Genomic DNA, 24924 nt, shown 5'->3' with positions numbered 1-24924 from the left:
TAGCACTTAAAAATGAAAGAATAGGAACATCAGAAGGAGAAAAATTTGAGAGACTAGTCCTTCTTAAATATACTAATGTCAATGAACATTATTAACTTAAAAACATTCCTCAATTTACTGAATTCCAGGTACAATGAAAAAGTGTGAGTACATATAACATAAACTAGTTATAATTAACACTACTGTCATAACATGTGACACGCAGTTCTCAGTTTTCTGGAGAGGAAGCTTAACAGATACTGTAGCATAGTCCTTCGGGAAATCAGCTATTCCTCATTTAGAGCTGCTGGTAGAACTGCTCTTGAAGATTCTCATCTGATACTGAGAACTCACAGGAGGGTCACAGGAGGAGCAAGTTACGTGGGGTCATACCTACTACATAGGTAGTGGTACATGGCAGGCATGCTGCTGTTTAGAAGCATAAAAAGCTATATATGCAGGTTCTATGGTTATGGTGTATACTGTGGATTTCAAGAACGGGTTGTACTGTATAAACTGTATGCAGGGCTGGTGCAAGGATTTTTGACACCTTAGGGGAAACCTTATTTTGCCGCCCCATTGGCTCCGCCCCTGATCCCACCCCCTTTGTCCTTGCCCTGACCTTTTTAATGACTGCTCAAAAACCTAAAATAAAAATCAAAGTTGCTGCTTTGTCCACAAACCAAACTCCTGCAATCCCCACTCCCAGCACCCTGCCATTCCTGCTCCCAGCAATCCCCACTCCCAGCACCCTGCCGTCCCCCCTCCCAGCACCCTGCCATCCCTTAGCCCAGCCTGCCACCTCTGCCCTAGCAAACTTTGGTCAGGATGTTGAGGGGTGGACGGTCCCCGATCGTGCATACAGCAGAGCAGGAGAAATGATCACCGATCTCCCCTCTCCAACCTCCCTCTCAGGCTGGTTGAGTCACACACCACACACAAGGCTGATTCTGAGTTACAATGCTGGCCAACTGCACTCACCCCTGGAGCTGCAGTGCCATACAGTCCAATGGCTGCATAAAAAAGAAAAATCAGGCCTTTTTAGAGACAATTTGTTTACGTCCATGTCGTTCTCTGCCCCAGAAGGACCACGCAATCATCCGTGAGGTCAGCTGCTCCGCCCCCCAATGACAGACGGGATCATACCTTGGCTGGTCACGCCCCCTCATGAGTCCCGACCAGTGACAATGAAGGAGGCATGCCAGCTGCTCAACATCAATCAGATCCCTGAGCCGCCAAACAGCTCTGCAGCTGGGGGAGCGAGAGGAGGGCTCTGTCAGTGTACTGCATGTGATAGTTCCCTCCCCCCGCCCCTGCACGATTCCTCCCTCTCCTCCTCCGAACCTCTCATACACTCCAGCAGTCCTGCCACACAGGGACGGCGGCTCCAGATGTGACATCCACCGGGGATGAAAAGGTGACAGGCCATGCCTGCGCCCTAGGCGGCAGTGTGCCCTAGGCGGCTGCCTTGTTCGCCTAGTGGTAGCACTGGCCCTGACAGTATGGTGCATTATGTGCTCATAACTGGTAGAAGTACAGATGGCATCACAACAAGCTTGAATATGGGATTTTACAGGCCTTTATGTGAAAATCAGTGCATCATGAGTATATAATGTATATTAGATGCAATATTTTCCTTCTTACTTTCTTTGTTGAATTATGTATCTAAAACCTTATGCTGTTAAAGGGTATTTTAACATAGTACCGTATATGAGGCCCAGGTTATGGGTGTTTTTGTTTATCCCCACTTCTTACTTTTTGATTAAACTGGTCATGTTTTATTATTTTCTCACTTTAAATATATTTGTTCAATAAATAATCATTAATAGCGTAGTTAAATTTCAAAGTTATAGCGCAGATAGAAAAAACAATACGGATAAGATTGTAAACACCATATACAAACAGGGGGCATTGCCCGCTGACATGATCTTTTACAAAATGCATTGGGCAAAGTCCATGCTCACAACGTTACCACGCCCGCCGATCCCATGAGGCTGTCGGCTTGAATCCCAGGACAGATAAAAACAAGCATATATGCAATGTAAAACTGCCTCTATGTAAGTAGTTGGTATCTTTTATCTTTAATAAGATTTTATACAGTTTTACACTATGGGAGTTCCTTTGATTCATCTTGCATGCATGATTTGCTGGTGAACCATTGATTATTCCCTATGTGAGTGTTCCCATTGGACACCAAAAAAAGTCATAAAGGTCTCCCGTTTTTGCTGCAAAGTAAATAGGGTTGATGACTCCTGTCTTAAGGATATTTGATCATACTGTGCTCATGACTCTTATGCCGTGTACACACGATCGCACATTCCGACAATGAAATCCATGGATTTTTTCCGATAGATGTTGGCTTAAACTTGTCTTGCGTACACACGGTCACACAAATCTTGACGGAAATTTTGAACGTCAAGAACGCGGTAACGTACAACACGTACGACGACCCGAGAAAAATGAACTTCAATAGCAGCTCTTCTGCTTGGTTCCGAGCATGTGTGGAACTTTGTGCGTTGGAATTGTGTACACACGATCGGAATTTAGGACAATTAATTTTGTTGTCGGAAAATTTGAGATCCAGATCTCAAATTTTTTGTGACGGAAATTCCAATGGTAAATGTCCGATGGAGCCTACACACGGTTGGAATTTCCGACAACAAGCTCCCATCGAACATTTTCCGTCGCAAAACATTTTCGAACATTTTCTGTTGCCAAATTCGACCGCGTATACGGGGCATTATTGTCTAGAGTCCATTTTCCTCCTGGTAAGCGGCCATCTCATAATATATGGTGGAGGCACAACTGGGTGTTTTACCTTTTTTAGACGATATTCACTATCAAGGTATTTTTTTCATATATGTTGAACAATTAATTCCTCACATTTTCTTTTGCGTGATCTACTAGTTTCATGATTGGACTATATCACTTCTAATTGGACTTTAATATGTATGGGACTTTATTTCTTTGTCAATTTAGTGAGGCAATTTTCTGTTTGTAAATAATCATTAATATCCATCACAGAATAAAAAGAGCTTGTCCTATTACTTTAAATTGACATTTTCAGCTCTTTAAAAACGAAAGAATAGGAACATCTGAAGGGAACATTTTCTACAGACTAGCCCCCCTAAATGTATTTCTGTCCATAGGCATTAATAACTTAAAAAAAAAATAGTAATTTCATTGAGTGTCAAGTACAGTGAAAAAATGAGAGTACATATAACAGCGCATAAACCTCATATTCTTTGTCTGATCATGCTAAATACATTTTATAGTAGCTTTTACTTTAGTTTAAAAGTAGTATTATCTGAAAATACTATCTGAACAATCACTCAAACTGGAAAAAAAATCTCCTGCTGCAATTGCTAAAAGATTTCTAGATTAGAGATTAAAGCGGTTGTAGACCGTGGTAAAAAAAAAAAAAACCTGTAAGGCAATTGTATAAGTATAATGTACTAGTATGCACGCATACTAGCACATTATGAAATACTTACCTTAGAATGAAGCCCTCCCATGGCACGCCGTCCCCGCTGACAGGACCTCCATCTTTCCCACAGTCTTTTTTCCGGGTTCGTGCGCTCCAGCTGTGTAATTGACTCGAGCCTCGTTGACATCACTCCCACGTGAGAGCTCTCGGTTCCAGCGCAAAGCTCTGAAGTTTCAGTAAGGTATGCCGGACCCTCAGAGCGCATGTGACAGTGATGTCATCGGCTGTATCCAGGGTGAATATCTCCTAAACAGTGAATATTAAGCAGATATTAATTTTACCTATAGGTAAGCCTTATTACCAGCATGCAACTGTGGGACCATGCAATTGTGGGAGATCAATTGCTCAATATCTCAGCTGCAAATCTCTGGTGTAGCAAATAGGCGTGCAATTAGTTTTGTTACGAATTGATGTTTGGATGATATTTGCTGTTTTATTACTACAATAAAGATGTTTCTTTATCTGAGTGCGGCCATCCTGGACTTTTTACTGTTCTTACTGATCAGCCTGGCAAGCTTGGCTTTGCACTATATGCCAAACCCGCATAGTGTAGCACAATTTATTAAGTAAAATACCATATACATCAAATGGAACTCACAAGCGGGTGAGGGGGAGAGAGAGAATGTCCGCAGTGGATTGTAATTAGCTGGGAGCTGTGTGGTAGTCCTTGGTGGAGAAGAAAGCCGGCTGTGGTGGGAAGCAAGATGAGCCTGGAGTCTGTGCAGGGAGACCGCTGCCCTGTGTGACCGTGATGGTATATCCAGAAATCGGATGTCCGCTCAAAGACGATGTGTCCAGCTGGAGTAGTGAGAGGAGCTATCAGTCCAACCGCTGTGTGACCCAATCGGGATGAGTTTTGGAAACTTAACAACTCCTCCTTCATGGCTTTGACCCTCCTCCCTGGGCAGATCAATAGCAGAGCTTCAACTCCTTTCTCTGCAAAGTGAACAGCCCATTTGCCTTCAGTAAATCGACCCTTGAAGCGTTTGTTACCCCAGCATTTCCTATTCCCGATATGCGCCTGCTGTACCATATACTGTACTTTTACAAAAAAGTATCCTGTTCTCTTTGCATTGCTTTCTTTGTGTAAAATCCCTGGCATTCCTGCCAGTTCCTCTGCTTTCCTGTTAAAAACTGACCACACTAGGCTTGTGAGCTCACCATGATCGGTTCTCTAGCTGTGCAGATCAGTGTACTGTTGCTTGTCCTCCCCCTAATTCTTATGCAGCTTAGAACATAGGGAACAGATGGAATGTAATCACATATACGAAAGGGAAACAAGGGTATTCAGAATTTATTTTGTTATACACAAATTTTTGCCATTTCAATTTTAAACTGATTTTTTTTTTGTTTTTACAAGGTGATCGATTACAATCACTTTAAGTGAAGATTGATTGAAAGAGGAAGCAATGTTTTAGAATTATGAAAAATAGTTTGGAACGTATTTATTGTTTTATACCTTTCCCTTTAAAATTTTTGCCATTTCAATTTTAAACTGATTTTTTTTTTTTTTTTTACAAGGTGATCGATTACAATCACTTTAAGTGAAGATTGATTGAAAGAGGAAGCAGTGTTTTAAAATTATGAAAAATGGTTTGGAACGTATTTGTTGTTCTATTCCTTTCTCTTTAAACATGCAGATAAGAAGCAGATAAGGTCATGTTAAGTGCCAACATTAAGGAAAATGTCTAAAAGTAAATAACTTACTACTTGGTTGCATACCACAATAATGGCATTTTGCATTTTTAAGTGACCCTGATCTGACTCAAAAGTGCCTTAGGAAACAAAGAAGTGAAAGGGGTTGTAAACCCTCGTGTTTTTTCACTTTAATGCATGCTATGCATCAAGGTGAAAAAACATCTGGCAGTCACCGGCCCCCCGGCCCCCCGTTTTACTTACCTGAACCCCTTCATCTCCTTGGCAGGGACATGCAGTCCCTCTCTCCACTGGGTCCCGGCTCTTGATTGGATAGATTGATAGCAGCGCAGCCATTGGCTCCCGCTGCTGTCAATCAAATCCAATGATGCGGGCCCGAGTCTGAGTCTATGGACGCAAATGCTGGAGTCAGGAGCGCGCCTGCAAGGTAAGCCCCCCTGGGAGAGCACTTCTCCTAGGGGGTTATCTGATGCAGGGAGGAGCCACGAGAGCCGCCAGGGGACCCCAGAAGAAGATGTTCGGGGCCACACTGTGCAAAACGAGCTACACGGTGGAGGTAAGTATGACATGTTTGTTATTTTTAAAAAATAAAAAATATTCTTTACAATCACTTGAAGTACAGACACCATCTGGTGCCTACAAATACCCATGTTTCTCATTGAATCCATTCCTGTGTCCATGTGGCGCTCCTTAAATCATAGACCCAAACTGAACAGGACCTTTACATTTGTCTGAACTGGAATTAAGCCTTGCTTCCTCTTGTGACTAAAACCTACCCACTGTCATTACGTTGTCAAATATCAGAGCTTAAGTGGACTTGGTAATAACAATGGGTGGGGTTCTTGAAGAAAAGCCAAGGCCCAGCCTGGTCCCAAGATCAAATGACTTTACAAACCCACAGTGATCAATTAAAAGACTAAAACTGGTATTTTTTAAACACCACAAGGTGTTTGCACTTCAAGAATGTCGCTACCCAAGGATCTTAAAGCCTAAGTCTTGTAAACTCAAATGTCCGGCTGATATATTCAACTAATGTGCTGTGTATGTTATTTTATTCTGTGCAGGGCTATAGCATGACATGGATTCAGGGTCTCTTTGTCATGGGTTAGAACAACGCCTTGGAATCAAAAGAAAAAATTCTTACTTTATTGTGCAAAAGTATGGACTTTGTTGAACACAGCTGCTCAAGAGAAACAAAAAGGTAAATGTTTGTCCCTGTTACATTACTTGCCTCTCCCTCATTTAATATACATTTGTATATAGACCTGCATCTAACTTTTCTGTGTAGTTCAGTTTGACGTAATAATTTGCAAATCAAGCGATTCTGGTGACCTTGACAAACCTTATCTTTTTCAAGGAATCTCTCATTTTTGGTTAACATGAATATGCATATATATTTGTCTAGACTGCATAGTGAAAATTACTTTTAATGATCTTTAGTGTTGGGTTGTTATATACAAGACACTTTGAAATCAGCCATATTGCTCCCATTTTAGCATGTGTGTGCACACTGAAATATTTTGTTTCGGAATTTCGGTTTCGTCCGAAAAATACATTTATTTAGTTACTCCCGAAATTTGTTTTTTTTTATTTTGTTTCGTTAAAAATGCATTTGTCCGAAAATCCGAATTAACTAAGGTCGAATGTGTCAATTGAAGGCTTATGTGTCTGTCGGATGTTCTAAGAAGATTCGATGAAGCAGCTAAACTGTACGATGCAGCGATCGTACATTTTCGGACGAATGCTCGGCCCACAAGCTATAGTAGAATTCTAATGATGTTTGACTAGTAATAATTATTAATTATTATCACTAGTCAAACAACATTAGAATCCTTAGTGGAGCATTTGACCGTAAATGTCCGCTCGTGGCGATTGTATGTTTTTAGCTGCTTTGTTGAATCTTCATGTCTTTATAATGTCAAATCTTTTCTCTCTATGTCGAATAATCTTGGACTAATAGAGTTAGGTTAGGCACATTCAACCACAGGTTCAATTGACACAGATCGCTATTGTCACTGTCATCTCCAATCTTCTATCTATCTATATCGCAACGATACAAAAATATAATGGATATGAAAATCAAGCATTTTTTTATTTCGGATCATACAGATTTCGGATTCTGTGCGTTCGCTATCGTTTGTTAAAACTAACAAGAAAATCCCCGAAATTCGGACAAAAATGCATTTGGACAAAAACGAATGCACATGTCTATTTGTAGGCAAATATGGTTGTGGCTAGGCCTAGCATAAGAAATTGCAGTGGTTGACAATTAAAGGGGTTGTAAATGCAGAAGGTCGTTTATCTTAATGCATTCTATGCATTAAGATAAAAATCGTTTTGTGTGCAGCAGCCCCCCTCAGCCCCCCTAACACTTACCTGAGTTCCCTCTCTGTCCAGAGATGTCCATGAGTATCTCAGCCGCCTGAGATTCTCCTTTTCTGATTGCCTGAGACACAGCAGCAGCACCATTGGCTCCCGCTGCAGTCAAAGTCAACTGGCCAATCAGGGGAGAATTATGTGATCAATTACCAATAAGAAATATTGTAATCATACAATGAACACCTTTGCGCTCACCTATTAGCCACACTATTTTCTATTTTTTGAGTTCGTAGGGGGTCTGAAGAAGCCCCTATAAAAGTTCACTTTCTAATGAAATGTTAACATGGAAAAATTTTGAAACGCTTGGGACAAAGAGGCCTTTTTTCTCCCAATCCAGTTTCCCTCATTCTAATCCTGCCCTCTCACACAACTGGATATTTTTATTTACTTATTTTCTTCTAAAACCTTTTTTTTCAGGGGAAAACATCCCTGCACTTCCTTGTATCTCATCTAGGCAAGAATGGGATACAGTATTTGTTTGTAGCAGTCTTCAGGGATTCCGACATCACATATCCCAGGAGACTGTGGGGTACTCTGCGGCATATGTGCAGGGCCATCTTTAAGACAGGGCAAAAGGGGCATCTGCCCTGAGCCCCATCATTGTTGTGGGGCCCAAAGCAGCTGCCTCATACTTGCCAGCTATCCCAGTTTAAATTCACTTGTCCCTTGAAATTTTAGTCCTGTGCTGTGCCCCAATATCTCAGTGTGAAGTGCTGCTTCAATGCTGCCCAGCTCTGCCCTATTGTTGTGTATAGATGACTCACCTGCAGACCCTATGCTTACATGTAAATAACCGGCATTGATATGTAAATAGAGACGGCATTCATATGTAGATAGCGGTGGGCCGGCAGCATTCATAGGTAAATAGAGGCAGCATTCATATATAATTAGCCACGGACCGGAGGCACTGATATGTAAATAGAGGCGGCATTCATATGTATATTATGGCCCCCTGAGGTCATATCCACCATCACCTCTGCTGAATGCTGCCCACTGGGGAGACAAAGGGGCATGCTGGAAAGTCCTGCCTACAACTGTGGTCATTCAGCCTAACATCAGCCTGTTCTGAAAAGGTAAGCAAATTAGTGTGGGGGGTGGGGGGTAGTGTTGGGTGTACAGAGGTAGGCAGAGAAGGAATTATAGTTTGGGGTGCACAGGTGAGCAAGGAGGGGATGTATAGAGGTAAGGAAGGTGGGTGCAAAGATGAGCAGAGGAGGCAGATAAAGTTAAAGGGTGGAGGGTCAGAGTGGAGAGGATGGCGGAGGTTCGGGGTGCAGAGGTTAGGGGTCTTAGAATGCAAAGGTGTACGGACAGGGTGGATAAAGATGTAGATCACATGTAGGCCAGCCCAATTATTTCAATGGGCTGCTCTATGCGCTAGAAATGCAGAACAAAGTCCCTAACGGACTTTCAAAAGTCACACGTTTCCACGGCGCATGTTAGCAGATGCATGAAGGTGTCATTAACAATTAATGGCACTGCTGTGTATCAACTAAAGGGCAGCATGTTTCTGTGGTGTCAGGAAAGTGATTTTTTTTTGCTAAATGTCTGTTACATTGGTGGTCAGCGTAAATCTTCTCATTACATTGGTGGTCAGTATAAATCTTCTCATTACATTGGTGGTCAGTGTAAATCTTCATTACATTGGTGCTTGGTATACAATCATTTCATTCACACTAGTGACCAGTGTGAAGGTCCCCCTTACATTGGTGGTCAGTGTAAATCCCTCTTTACATTGGTGGTTACTGTGAATGCTTCTATTACATTAGTGGTCAGTGTAAACCCCTATTACATTGGTGGCCAGTGTTGAAACTCCTCTTTATATTGGTACTCAGTAAAAAAAATTAGCATTGCCATTGATCACACCCCCCCCCCCCCCCCCCAGCACTGCCACTGGTCCCAGGAGTTATAGGAGTTTTCTGTCTATTGATAGGTCCCCTCACCACCCCAGTCCATGGTGTGGAGACAGTGAGGAGATGATGTGCTGTAACTTCTAGCAACCAATCAGTGAGCAGTATTGATGTACAGTAACCTCTGGAAACCAAACGCAATTGCTACCTGATCTGATTCAGTAAACTGATTTTGAGTCTAGCTGCTAGTTATTGTATGTCTCAGAGCAGGTGGAGAGCGAAATTGCATGGTGGGGGGGCTCCAAGAAAATGTTTCAGGCTCTAATCGTGTGCTTCAAAAAAAAAAAACACATTGAAGTACTTGCATCCGGCGCCCTGCATGTAGATTAGGGGCCGGGCGCATGGAGCATTGCGCCCCTAATGGAGTGGCCGCCACTGCTTGGTAATGTAAAAAAGTCTGACTGGTTTACATTGCTGCTCCTTCTACCAATCTGAATGTTGATGTGCAAGAGGCTAGTACAAAGACATATCACCATACTAGTTAAAAAAAAACATTTATGTATCTTTTAAAAAATACTTAACTTGAGAAAATGTGAGTCCTTTATATCTCCCTACACATTTAGATTTGCTTTCCCCCTACCCCGTTATTTCATATGTGCTCATAACTATAGTTTATTAAGTTTTGAACATTAAATTCTAGAGGCTGCCTTAAAAACCTGGCTCTTGTCTTTCATGTGTAATGTGTGCACAGAATACATAGACATGATTATGAGCACATTTTTTTTTTCTTTGCATCGTGACCCTGAATTTACCTTGGTATTTTATACTTACTTCCTTCTTCCCTCTTTCCTTGTATTTCTTTCAAATTCTTTACCACAAATGTTGCTGGAAAAACCTGCAATCTTAGTTCATGGGAAATATAGAGTGAGAGAAGTAAGCTCAGATGGCTTTGACCCAAAACTGACTGATGAATGATGAGTGATCTTGCAAAACCTAATAACCTTAGATTTTGTTTAAAGCGGAGCTCCACTGGCTATTTTTTTTTTTTTTTGTAAACATTAACACAATAGACACATAGACATTTGCAAACTCACTTTTTGTAGATTTAGCTTGCCCAATGTCTGCTTTCATAGTAAAGAAGAACTTAGAAAAAATCTGGACGGCCGCTTTCATCTTGCTTGTGGGCATGTGAAGCCCACAAGCATTTACTTCCTTCTTCCCTTGATGCTGAGCTACCAGCATGCCTTACTTGTTCCCGCGCATACTCAATAGTAACTACCTGGAGCGCCGTAAAGTTCATGGTTGCCATCATAACGGGCGTCATCGCAGGAAGTTCCCGCCCCCTTGTGATGCCAAAAAAAACTGTACACAAAAAAGGCAGAGGAAGCAAATGCCATTACGAGGAGAGAGCAGCAGAGGACAGGTAAATCACCTCACTTACGATATTGAAATCCCGCGATAACTCGCGGCAAGCCTCCGCAATGACTCCTGGGAACAATGACACAAGCTCCCAGGAGCCAGTGCGGCTAAAAGGAAATTACGAAATAGCCGTAAAATACCCGCCCATATCCGTAGAATCCACAGACAGGAAATAGAGAGGAAGAGCTGCAGAACACAGGTACAGTTGAAAAAAAAAAAAAAATGTTCCGTTTATAAATGAGTACATTGATGTAATCTGATTGAGCTAATGTTATAAAATAGGGTGGAACTCCGCTTTAAAGTGTCTTTGTTGTTTGCAGATGTTGGACTGCATGACAATTTGTATTCTACCTGTGGTGGAAAGAAGCAAAATCACTTGATTTCCCTCCCACTGAGTTATTGTGTTCTTCTTGGGGGGGGGCGTAGGGAGCCATACCTGCCGGGAGAACACAGTAACTATTGCTAGAGGCTATAGCCACTGGCAGTAATCGTATCCTAAAAATTCGACATGCTGGTTGTGCCCAAATCATTTGATGGATCAACTTGGGTACAATCAGTCTGCCCATAGATGGTTAGAATCTCAGGCGGTCCTGTCACAAGTTAGCCTGCAGTTTCCTGCATGTATATTCTTACCTTCTTGGAGCATTGCTTTTCCTACCCTAATTCCTTTCAAATGTGTGGTTTGGCTGTGCTTACCTATGGGCATCATCTGCTATTCTGTGGGCTTTTCTTTCCTTCCCTTCCATCATTTCCTTGCCCTTCTCCTAGTTTGCTTGCCTATATAAGACATGCTCAGTGTAACCCACATTGCCTGAGCAACTTCACAATTGTCTGAGCTCCTTTTTGCTTGCTACTTGTGTATACTGACTGTGTCTGTCTACCTGTGTACTAATTCATTCTCCATCTATGCTTGTTTGCTGCTTGTACTGAACCTTGGCTTGTCATTGCATTTCCTGTTGCTGTTTGTACTCTGCACACGTGAGTGGTCTCGGCATCCTCAGCTGGGCGTAGCTGGGGGCTGCGACCTGGTTCCAGCCCCACCATCTCCACCTACAGGGGACCTGGTGAAGAAGCAGGCTGGGTCTTAGACACTGTGCCCTGGGGAACCCTGAGTTGGTGATCTACAAGGGCTTACTACCAAAGACGCTTGACAGGTCCCTGCTGAATGGGGCAAGGTTTGAATCATCTAGGGGCAGCTTAAAGTGGTAGTAAACTCTGTTACACTACTTGTACCTACAGGTATATCCTAAACTTGCACAGTTTTCAGAGTGCATGCAGCCAATGACATCACTGGCGCATGCACTCTGAAGGTCCGGCTTACAGTGCTGCACCTTCAGAGCCCCTGTCGTAAATAGTAGCTTCCACTCGTATGCGCGGGAGTGATGTCATTACGCCCCGAGGCCACGAACCCAGAAGGAAGACAGAGGGAAGATATCACCCCTGTCAGCGATGGCATTGTGGCGCTGGAGGGCTTAGTTTTACGGTAAGTCTCTCATAATATGCTAATATGCGATGTACATTAGGACATTGCCATGTAGGGGATTTTTTTTTTCTTAACAACATGCTGTTTACTACCGCGTTACGCCCTAAGTCGATGTTATGGTTTGTATTTTTTGCTGTTTATTGAGATAAACATCACTTTAGGTGACCTTTATATAGGATTTTATATCTTTTAGATTTGTCCACACAATCATACCTCTTAATTCATCCTTAAAATGATTGTAAAGTCTTGTTTTTTTCCCCATAAAAATAATAAACATGTTATACTTGTCTGCTCTGTTGCAGTGGATTTGCTCATAGCAGCCTGAAGCCTCCTCTTCTTGAGTGCCTCTTCTGTGATCCTGGCCCCTCCCTCCTGCTGAGTGCCCCCACAGCAAACAGGGGGCACCCGAGCCGAGTCAAAGCTCCCTGTATCCATTTAGACATGGAGCCCCAACCCGGCCCCGCCCCCTCTCTCCCCTGATTGGCTAGCTGACTTGAAAGCAGCAACAGCCAAATGCGCTGTTGCTGTGTCTCAGCCAATCAGGAGGGAGAATCTCGAACAGCTGAGACACTCCTGGACATTACTAGACAGAGAAGGACCTCAGGTAAGTGTCATGCCGCGTACACAGGGGCGGACTTTCCGACCGGACTGGTCCGATGGACCGTATCCGGCAGACAATCCGACCGTGTGTGGGCTGCTTCGGACTTCCGACAGACCGTTTCAGTCAGAAATCCGACGGAACTTTAGATTTGAAACTTGCTTCAAATCTTTACGTCGTAACTCTGCCGGACTCAGTTCCTGACGGAAAGCCCGTTCGTCTATATGCTGGTCCAACGGACCAGATACGACGCAAGGGCAGGGTACTACATCTTGCGCTCGCTGCAATAGGAAACACAAATTTTCCTATTGTGGCGAGCGTGGGGCATACCAGGCCCTTAGGTCTGGTATGGATTTTAAGGAGAACCCCCTACACCGAAAAAACGACATGGGGTCCCCCCAAAATCCATACCAGACCCCGATACGAGCACACAGCCCAGCCGGTCAGGAAAGGGGATGGGGACGAGCGAGCACCCCCCCCTCCTGAACCGTACCAGGCCGCATGCCCTCAACATGGGCAGGTGGGTGCTTTGGGGGAGGGGGGCGCCCTGCGGCCCCCCCCACCCCAAAGCACCTTGTCCCCACGTTGAGGGCATGCGGCCTGGTACAGGGGGCGGGGTGATGTTGACCCCACCCCCTTATGCCGTCACATTCCCAGCATGCCCAGGGACTGTGACGGCATAAGGGGCGGGGTCACAGCCTATATAAGTCTTAGTGGAGCGCTCAGACAGCATTATAGCCGGAGAGAGCGTCATGTCAACATTGGAAGAAGAGAAGAGGGAAGAAGGTGACACAGAAGTCCAGGCCAACACTAGCAAAAAAACGGCAGAAGATAGCGGAGGAGCCGGCAGAAGAACCGGATACCAGGAGAAGAGGTCGAACACCGGGAAAAGAGGCCGGAGAGAGCGGAGAAGAACCGGATGCCGGGAGAAGAGGCCGGAGGGACCTCCGAAGTTGGAAGAAGACCCCCGAAGTTGGAAGAAGACCCCCAGAGCTGTCTAATAAATTACTTTAAAAACCTGTCTATTGACACTTTTTCCCTAGATGAATGGGTAGGGGTACGATGTAGGGTGGGGGGCCGGGATCTGGGGGCCCCCTTATTAAAGGGGGCTCCCGGATTCCGATAAGCCCCCGCCCGCAGACCCCGACAACCAACGGCCAGGGTTGTCGGGATAAGGCCCTTGTCCTCATCAATATGGGGACAAGGTGCTTTGGGGTGGGGGGGCCGCAGGGTTCCCCCCTCCCCCAAAGCACCCACCCCCCCATGCTGAGGGCATGCGGCCTGGTACGGTTCAGGAGGAGGGCACTCGCTCATCCCCACCCCCTTTCCTGACCGGCCGGGCTGTGTGCTCGGATCGGGGTCTGGTATGGATTTTGGGGGGACCCACGCCGTTTTTTTGGCGTAGGGGGTTCCCCTTAAAATCCATACCAGACCTAAGGGCCTGGTATGCCCCGCGGCGGGGCTCACAAGGTGTCAATCTTGCCGCTTCGAGATTGACTTCCTTTTCTAGTCCCGTCGTACCCGGGTCACGTTCAAAATGAACAGACTTGTCCGTGTGTGGGCAACTCCATTCATTTAGAAAGTCCGCCAGAAGTCCGCCGGGAGGACCAGCGGACCTAGTCTGCCGCAAAGCCTGGTCGTGTGTAGGCAAGTCCGTCCGTTCAGAAAGTCCGTCGGATGTCCGCCGGAAGTCCGTCGGGAAGACCGTCGGACCTAGTTTCCCAGAAGGCCTGGTCGTGTGTACGCTGCATTAGGGGTGCTGCTGCACACAGAAGGTTTTTTTATCTTAATGCATAGAATGCATTGAGATAAAAACATCTTTTGCCTTTAAAACCTCTTTAAACGGATTAGACGTTCTCTATATAAGCTAAAACACTTTAAAGGAAAGCTCCACTGTGTCTACTGTGTCTAAAATGAATATACATAACAAATACAGTATAATTGCTACATAAACTTTTTTTTTTTTTTTTTTTTACATATTTATACACATAAACATTCCTGCACTTAAATATATTTGATTTTAAAAAGTCTTCATTACAATCTGCAGATGCAGTAGTTTTCTATTTTTAAAAAAATGAATTATGCCTTCTTGAAATAAAACTTCCAGAAATCCAGCTTTTTAACTAATATGGTAAAAATGTTATGGCTGACACATATTACCTCTGCAGAAAACTATTTTGCTTTATTAGTCAATGTTTAACGTTATATATTATAAGTTTATCACGCAAGCAAACGATAGCAGTTTTCTCAATTCCACAGTCATGGCAAACACGTTAAACCAGCTGTTACATAAATCTAATCAAACTGAACTATTTCTGTTTGCAGCTTATCAGGAACACAGTGCATGAACCAGACAGGTAAGATAACATAAACTAACAATATCTAAAATGTACACGGAAATATACCTCAATCAATTATTGTATCAGTGATACCATGAGATTATGGCAATTATATAGACCCTGACATAGGCGGAAGAATTGCCATGTAAACATTACAAGACCAGCTATTTCTGGGTCCTTTATGAATGCATGTTCTAAAAGAAACAGAAACTAATCAGAAAATAGGGCCTGCTATAACAGGAGGACTCATGGACGTAAAGACTGGTCTGACAGTAGTCACAGTAACAGGACAGCACTGTGAAAGCTGGACACTGGATGTATGCATATATCTATGTAAATACAGGACATAGCTTAGAAGATCTATATATAATATTGGATTTAGTAGTAGTGCAGTCTTTTCTTGCACGGAAAAATATTTCCTTCGAACTTGTGATTGGGCATCTGAATACTATACGTCAAGGGTATTCAGAATATAAGATTTAGGTTGATATTGACCTATAAGGGGCCTATATACACCACTTGGGTTCATCGTTGTAAATGCACACGTGTTAATGTGTTTTCAACATGCCTAGGCCTGTGTGCAAGATCATAATTTGGGCCCCACTGCTTGATTTAAAAAAAAAAAAAAAAAAGCAGTGTGCTTAGTGCACCATAGTGCAGAGTGGGTGTGGCTTTAATTGTGTCAGAGGTGTTGTATTCCCCGTGTGAACTAGGCTTTACTATTTTTTAAAAATTATTTTACAATGTTTTTCTTTTTGTTGGGGGGGGGGTGAAACTTTAGGGGTTTAAACAGACCCAGATGTCTCTTTTTTGAGACAGAGAAAGGAACTGGGGACATAGAGTCCTCGATCTCTTTCTCTGCAGACGAATGAATAGAATTCTCTGTGCAGAGTGCCTCCTATTCATTCACAAACTGAAACATAGTAAACACAGTTTACTATGATTCAGTAATGAATAAACACAGGGGCGATTGATACTGATTGCTTACTGTGTTCATTTGGGAAGGGCCTGGTAAACAACATGTTTACCAGCCCCCAGTATTACCCTCACTCACCATCCTAAACACCTGTCTCCCACCCCAGCAGCAGTTGCAGCCAGTCGGGGGAGGGGGAGGAGGGCAAGTCAGCCAGCAGTGCTACAGGGAGAGGGTGCCGGGGGTTCGGTGAGGGGGGAGAGCAGTACAGGGGGTGGGTTGGAGGAGCAGGGGGCTCTATTTTACGAGTTAAATCTCCCTTGTGGCTCCCCTGCAGAACTCGAAGCCGGCGGGAATGGGGAGAAGAAACCAGCAGCTGCAGGGGAGCCACAGGGGACCGGTGCTGCTGGGGAGGGGGGGGCATATAAGAGTGGAGGGGGGGCATTTAGGAGCACAAGTAGAACTGTAGCAGTTCTTCCAAGTGTGCAATGTGTTTTAGAGCACAGTGGGTCCCACCTCCCTCGGGGCCCCTGTATACTGTACACATGTTGATAAACCACTGCACCTAAGTCAGGCAAGCATTTGCACAAGTGTCAGTAACATTACTGATGTGTGTCAAATTCAGGTAGTTCTTACTACTCTATTGCCACTTTATGAATCTCTCGTTATGACAGCAACAAGTTCTTAGTGAATTTGTTCTCAACTTAGGAGAACTGGCGGTATTAAAGACCAACTCTGGGTTGGCAAACAGAGGTACGTTAGTACTCACAGTGGGCCATGCCTGTGCTGGGAAGCTGTCTTGTATGCGATAGCTTCCTACACAGGGCTGTATCCCCTGATCCCTTTTACCTGTTGGCTTGGAGATTCCCTGTCAGAAAGATAAATGTAAATGGAGATATTGGTGATGTCTTTACCCAATATATCAATGCCTATATCTGGGAATTGACCTGTCACTGGGTGTGTGGAGCCTAATGGGAAATTGAGAGACTAGTTCTGTTTTGATTCACAGTGCATTGCAGTGGGCAAATTCACAGTGGGTCCTCCCATTGCCAAACGCTATCAAAATTGAAGCAGACCTGATTGGAATTGCATTTCTCAGTTCTCCATCAAGCTCTGCCCACCCATAGTACAAATCTCCTGAACCATGCATCTGTCAGTGTGACTGATGCAGTAGCCTAAGAAGGTGGGAATGCACTGGAGAAGAAGAGTCCAGTGTGGACACTCGGACCAGTCTCTGACAGGTACATGAATCAGGCACAAGCACTGACACCCTGCCCTGCCAAAATTCGAAAGGGTGTCTATGAGAGCTGCTGGCCAAATTGAAGTTTGATTGGAGAAGAGTATAAACTTTATTATTATGGGAGAGGTATAGGCTTAACTGATCTTGTCTGAAGCACTCTGGGATTATAAAGCATGTTAAGAAAACATTGTGATGTAAAAATAACAAAAGATTGTATATACAGTACATCATATACTGTACAGTACATATTACCTTTGGTATCATTTCCTTTGCAGGGCTAAACACAGATAATATCAGTCACGACTTTTCTGAGAAAGGTAAGAAACTATGAGGTCTGTTGAGCAGAGCATTGCAAAATACAACATGCAAAAAACACGAAACCAATGAAATTCTCATTTTATTAAAGTTGGGCGGCACAGTGGTGTAGTGGTAGCACTCTCGCCTAGCAGTAAGAAGGGTCACTAGCTCGAATCCCAACCACAACACCACCTGCCTGGAGTTTGCATGTTCTCCCTGTGCCTGCGTGGGTTTCCTCCGGGTACTCCGGTTTCCTCCCACACTCCAAAGACATGCTGGTAGGTTAATTGGATCCTGTCTAAATTGTCCCTAGTATGTATGAATGTGAGTTAGGGACATTAGATTGTAAGCTCCTTGAGGGTAGGGACTGATGTGAATGTACAATGTATATGTAAAGCGCTGCGTAAATTGACGGCGCTATATAAGTACCTGAAATAAATAAATAAATAAAGTAACCCAGTGTGAAAAAGAGGTATAATTATTTGCTATGGGTTACTGCACTCTGCATTGTTCTTTATTATTTATTGAATAAGCTTCTGTTATGTGTCTGTAGTTATGACTGTTATACTGAAACAAATAATAATTAAATTAGTGTAAACCAGGGATCTCCAGACTGCGGTCTTGGATTGCATTTTATCTGGCCCTTGGGGCACTATTCATCCTACTGATATATTCTACATTCTGACATAAAAAATGGGGCATAACTCTTGCCACTGACATCAATAATGGGGTGCCATTTCTCCCATTGACACCAACAATGGTGCACTATTCCTCCCCCTAATACCAAAGATGGGGCACTATTTACTCCTGCTAGTCACAATCTGGCCCCCCTATAGTCTGAAGGACAGTAAATTTGCCCTTTGTTTTGAAAGTTGGGAGACCTCTGTAGTCCTAATTAAAGTGGTTCCAAAGGTACAAGGTTTTTCACCTTAATGCATTCTACCCAGGAACTTCTTAACAAGGGCAAAGGTGATTTGGGAAGCATAAAAATTGTTAATATTTCCCAGAGAACTTCTCCTGCTTTAAGAAAAGCTAAACGCAGGATTCCAAGCATGAATGTAGTCTAATGCTGCGTACACACGGTGGAACATTCCAACAACAAAATCCATCAATTTTTTTCTGACGGATTTTGGCTCAAACTTGTCTTGCATACACACGGCCACACAAATCTTGTCAGAAATTCCGATCACCAAGAACGCGGTGACATACAACATGTACAACGAGCCGAGAAAAATGAAGTTCAATAGCCAGTGCGGCTCTTCTGCTTGATTCCGAGCATACATGGAACTTTGTGCGTCGGAATTGTGTACACACGATCGGAATTTACGACAACGGATTTTGTTGTCGGAAAATTTGAGATCCAGATCTCAAATTTTTTGTGTCGGAAATTCCGACGGAAAATGTCTGATGGAGCCTACACACAGTTGGAATTTCCGACAACAAGCTCCCATCGAGCATTTTCCATCGGAAAATTGAACCATGTGTACGGGGCATAACTCTTAGTTGCTAACAGAACCTAAATTGTAACTATTCAAAGCCATCTCAAGGTAAAGCACGTATAAGTGTTTAAACAGTCAGGTTTTTTTTTTTTCATTTTTTCAAAGAAAGGATATAAATGTTGGTAAAGTCCAATCATATAAAATTGTTTTTTGATGAACATATCTGGTAACTTACAGAGCTACAAAACATAACAGTCTGTTAAGATTGTATTAAATACAGTGCCTTGAAAAAGTATTCAGACCCCTTGAAATTTTCCACATTTTGTCATGTCACAACCAAAAATGTAAATGTATTTTATTTATTTATTTTACTTATTTTATTTATTTTATTATTATATGATAGGCCAACACAAAGAGGCACATAATTGTGAAGTGGAAGGAAAATGATAAATGGTTTTCAATATTTTTTACAAATAAATATGTGAAAAGTGTGGTGTGCATTTGTATTCAGCACCTCTGAGTCAGTACTTTGTAAATACATTTCACTGTAATTACAGCTGCAGGTCTTTTTGAGGAAGTCTCTACCAGCTTTGCACATCTAGAGAATGAAAATTTTGCCGATTCTTCTTTGCAAAATGGCTCAAGCTCTGTCAGATTGGATGGAGAGCATCTGTGAACAGCAAATTTCAAGTCTTGCCACAGATTCTCAATTGGCTTTAGGTCTGGACTTTGACTGGGCCATTCTAACACATGAATACGCTTTAATCGAAACCATTCCATTGTAGCTCTGGCTGTATGTTTAGGGTCGTTGTCCTGCTGGAAGGTGAACCTCCGCCCCAGTCTCAAGTCTTTTGCAAATTCTGACAGGATTTCTTCTAAGATTGCCCTATAAGATGTTACCCTAAGATTGGCTCCATCCATCTTACCACCAACCCTGACCAGCTTTCCTGTCCCTGCTGAAGAAAAGCATCCCTACAACATGATGTGCAGTTTTCCGCTACATGTATGCTTTAAGGACAAAAAGTTAAATTTTGGTCTCATCTGACCACATGGCTTCTCACAAACTGCAAATAGGACTTCTTATGGCTTTCTTCTTGCCACTCTTCCACAAAGGCCAGATTTGTGGAGTGCACGACTAAGGCTTGCCATACATTACACATATACAATTATACACAATTATGAATATACAATTTTCTTATTCAATATTCCTTTAGATTTACCAAAACCATATAATATGAGGTCAAGCCTAATCACTTTCAGTGTGTATGCAGTTAGGCATGCCCTTGCACTACATAGCTGAAGGTATAGGTTAAGAAAATTGAATAAGAAAATTGTATAGTGTATGGCCAGCCTAATAGTTTTTCTGTGGACAGATTCTCCCACCTGAGCTGTGGAGCTCCTGTGGATTGAACAGTGCTCCATGAGATGTTCAGAGCTTGGGATATTTTTTATAACCTAACCCTGCTTTAAACTTCTTCACAACTTTATCCCTGATCTGTCTGGTGTGTTCCTTTGCGTTCATGATGCTGTTTGTTCACTAAGGTTCTCTAACAAACCTCTAAGGGCTTCACAGAACAGCTGTATTTATACTAAGATTAAATTACACACAGGTGGACTCTATTTAAAGGCAATTGTTTCCACTAGATTTTAGTTAGGGGTTTTAGAGTAAAGGGGGCTGAATACAAATGCACACCACACTGTTCAGATATTTATTTGTTAAAAAAAATTGAAAACCATTTATTATTTTCCTTCCACTTCACAATTATGTGCCTCTTTGTGTTGGTCTATCATATAAAATCCCAATAAAATACATTTACGTTGGTTGTAACATGACAAAATGTGGAAAATTTCAAGGGGTATGAATACTTTTTTAAGGCACTGTACGTGGGCTCAAAAAAAAAAAAAGTGAGCTATACAAAATAATCACAATAATCTACAATAATGTTTTTATATGTGGTTTTAAGGCTGTAAACATAATGTCTCCAGTTATTGGAATATGTCCCAACCCTTGGTCTATATGGCTATATTGCTATTTCATAGTGCTTATTCCTGCTTTGGTGTTTTGAATGTGAGTCACTCGCTGTTCCCCATTGTCACCTAGGATGAATGATAGTTATGACACATCTTCACTGGTCATATAAGGAAGAATGTGCTGTGCCTATTTTCCTGCACACTGACAAAAAATAACCTCTATGGAAATTCTTCCATATAATTATGGAACTATATTAATAGTTTAACATTCCATTACCACAGTAGAATAAAAGTACTGTCTATATATACAAATACGTGCCTTTGGTTATGTAAACAGCACTGTATAAATGCACCATGTGATCATAGTATATTTCCATTCAACCTTTCTTTTCTTCTTATTGTTTAGGCTTGGCATGCAAAATGGGGATGACCAAACTATCTGTCAAGGATTATATGAGGCAAGCTCACTTGTATTTTCTTAATGTTCACTGTGCAATTAGGTACTTTTTAAGGAGACTAGCTTGTACACAACAGTAAACTGATAATAGAAGTATATCTACTTTATTACTATTAATAAATTCTATTGCCGAGGTTGTTTGTATCCAGATAAAATACAGACACAAATATGTACTCAGGCACCTATACCAATATGTATCTGGCAGCCCAGGGGCACAGTAAAGAATAACATTCAGGATTGGAACTGCTCTTGTTTAAACACCTCAATACTGGGCACTTAACCCCCTTATGTCCAGGCCATTTTTCAGCTTTGAGCGCTGTCACACTTTGAATGACAATTGTGCAGTCATGCTACACTGTAACCATGTGAAATTGTTATCATTTTCAAACAAATAGAGCTTTCTTTTGGTGGTATTTAATCACTCCTGGGTTTTTTATTTTTTCCTAAAAAAAAAAAAAAGACCAAAGGTTTTGAAAAAATAAAGTTTTTCTTAGTTTCTGTCAGTAAATTTTGTAAATAAGTATTTTTTTCTCCTTCACTGATGGGCGCTGATGAGGCACCACTGATGAGGTGGCACATATGGGCACTGATGAGGCGGCACTTATGGGCACTGATGAGGCACGAATATGCTGCATTTATGGGCAATGATAGGTGGCACTGATATGTGGCACTGATGAGCACTGATAGGTGGCACTGATGGATGGCACTGGTGGGCACAGATAGGCAGCACTGGTGGGCACAGATAGAACTGGTCGGCACAGATAGGCAGCATGGATAGGAAGCACTGATGAGCATTGATGGGTGGCATTGGTGCGCAGCAGTCATGGGCATTGATGGGCAGCACTGATAGCCAGCATTGACTGGCATCACTAATGGCCATTGATTGCTGGCACTTGTGGGCACAGATTGGTGGCTATTGTGGGCACTGGTTGGTACTGATTGCTGGCAGTGGTGGGCAATCATTGCTGGCACTAGTGGGGATTTAATTGTAATCAGGGCACTGATGATCAGTGCCCTGATTACATACCTAGCTGTCCCCTGTGAGGAGATGCCACTGATCGGCTCTCCTCTCCTCACACTCTGTCAGTGTGAGACGAGGAGTGCCGATAACCAGCATCTCCGGGTTTACATGTGACTGGCTGTGATTGGACACAGCCGATTACATGGTTAAAGAGCCGCGGCCGTGGCCCTTCACACAGATCGGGGTCGCGCCGTGCCCTAACAACACGGCGCAGCCACGATTGCCACGCTGCACGCCCCTGGGGGCACGCGAGAGCGGCCGTTCTGGGAGGCCATAATATGAAGAAGTCCCAGAACGAGAGCCGCACCGCCCAGCCGTCATTTGACAGTGGACGTGCGGCAAGTGGTTAAAGTTAACTTATGATAATGGCAACTAAACCCATCAAATCTAGGCACCTAAAGGTTCCTAAACTCACCTTTAGGGTTGGTTCACACCAGATGCTTTCCAGTGCATTTTTAAACAGTAGCCAGACTGCATGCACTGTGTTTGCCATGCAGTTCAAACCAGTGCAGAAGTTCCAGTGCTTTTAACAATAGAACAATCTGCTGCATTTTTTTTTTCCGTCCGGAATACATCAAAATGTGTGTAAACCTATGTAAACGCAACATAATGCATCAGAATGCACATTGTGCTGAATGGAAGTAAAGATTATTCAAATGTCAAAATAAAAGAGGAAAAAAACACACTAGAACAAATTGAAAACACATCAAAATGTGTGTAAACGCATATACAAAAATGCATCCAGAATGCAGAAATGGTGGCGTGAACAAGCCCTTACTGCACATACAAGGTGACAAGATAATTACAGTGCCTTGAAAAAGTATTTTGTCAGAGTAAAGGGTGCTGAATACAAATGCCCGCCACACTTTTCACATATCTATTTGTAAAAAAAAAAAATTTGAAAACCATTTATCATTTTCCTTCCACTTCACAATTATGTGCCACTTTGTGTTGGTCTGTCACAGAAAATACCAATAAAATACATTTACATTTTTGGTTGTAACATGACAAAATGTGGAAAATTTAAGGGCCATAAATACTACACTTAAAGCATCCATAAAGAAACTTTCAAGAGTAAGCAGAAGTCCCCTTATCTGCTATCAACTCCTCTGCCTCTCCCATGTATTATTAGATACTAAAATGAAATGCAACAGTGCCAGCAGGTTAATCCCAGCACCCACCCGATTATTTAGCTGTAGTCTACCGCACAGCATAATGAAGGGCCTTGTTATTTTTATAGCTGTTACAGAAGACAAGGGGCAAGAAACAAGTAACAGTGAGGGGAATTTGATTTCTTTTTTTATTCCGTAAAATATTAAAATGGTATTAAACTCAAAACCAAAAATATTGCAACTGACCAATCCTTGAATATGGTGGCTGCATTTGTTTCCTTTTTAAGTCCCTTTAATCTTTATTTTCACCTGGTGATCAAGCCAATAACATACTTCCTTTTCTAGGGTGTCTCCACTTCACAGAAGGAGAAGCGCAGTCAGCATTGTCAATCTGGGGGGAGGGTTGTGTTAGGCAGGCCATACACAGCTTGAATCTCGGCCAGTTCAGCAGGATTCGAACCATGTGTGGGCAAGCTTAATGTACCAAGTTGATCGATCAATCAACGTAAGTACAACTAGTCTGCTGGACCTTACTAGCTAGTGGCTAGTATAGTATAGCTGCAAGTAATATTAACCCCTTCGCACCTAAGGGTAAAACAAATCTAGATGCTTTAGCCCAATTTTGCAATTTCGACATGTGTTAGTAAAACTGTACAGATCATCACAACTACTTTGTGCATCCAGGTGGATTATACCTGTTTTTTTTTTTCAGGACAAATTGGGCTTTCATTTAGTAAATAGTAATGGATATCTGCTTATTTAAAAAAAAAAAAAAAAAAACTGGCCAAAAATAGTAAAAAAAAATATTTTTTCAAATGTAACTGTATATTTCTTGCTACTACCATAACCTACCGCCAAAGAACAAAATAAATTATCCTGCTCCTGACGATCGCAGCGATACCACATATGTGTATGTTAGTTGTTGTTTGTACCCCAGAAACAATAGTGCACATTTTTCTTTTTTTTTAATCCTACCTAAAACACACTGACACGGTTACTAACTTAAAAAAAAAAAATCCTGTCCAAAAAAATACTGACCCTGACCTTGACACAAATGCTAACCCTGGCATTGACCTAGATTAAACCTTGATCTAGGTATTTTTTACATTTTTTTATTATTTATTTTTTTTTTTTTACAAACTTTTTTTTTGTATCTCTGCAAGGACAGAGAATGATGCCATATATTTTTCTTGTCCATTCACAGAGACAGAAAACACAGGGGTGGGCTTCATAGTGACTGATCACTGTGATAGCCAATCAGAGGTGCCCTGGAGTCGGCTGTTC

The 24924-nt window shown here is 42.5% G+C and overlaps 1 protein-coding gene across 1 annotated transcript in view; it reads left to right on the top strand.

The window, feature by feature from the left end:
* The window catches only part of ITPRID1 (ITPR interacting domain containing 1), a 123414-nt gene that overhangs the window by 6374 nt on the left and 92116 nt on the right, over positions 1-24924 (top strand). Inside the window, 4 exon segments of the mRNA XM_073630567.1 lie at positions 6187-6323; positions 15177-15208; positions 17619-17660; positions 21457-21508. Coding sequence (XP_073486668.1) covers positions 6283-6323; positions 15177-15208; positions 17619-17660; positions 21457-21508 — 167 coding nt within the window. The 5' untranslated portion in view covers positions 6187-6282.

Source organism: Aquarana catesbeiana, linkage group LG05 (genome assembly GCF_042186555.1).
Source record: "Aquarana catesbeiana isolate 2022-GZ linkage group LG05, ASM4218655v1, whole genome shotgun sequence".
Lineage (NCBI taxonomy): Eukaryota > Metazoa > Chordata > Amphibia > Anura > Ranidae > Aquarana > Aquarana catesbeiana.
Note: the sequence above shows the minus strand (reverse complement) of the source record. Positions and strands in the feature narration are given on the sequence as shown.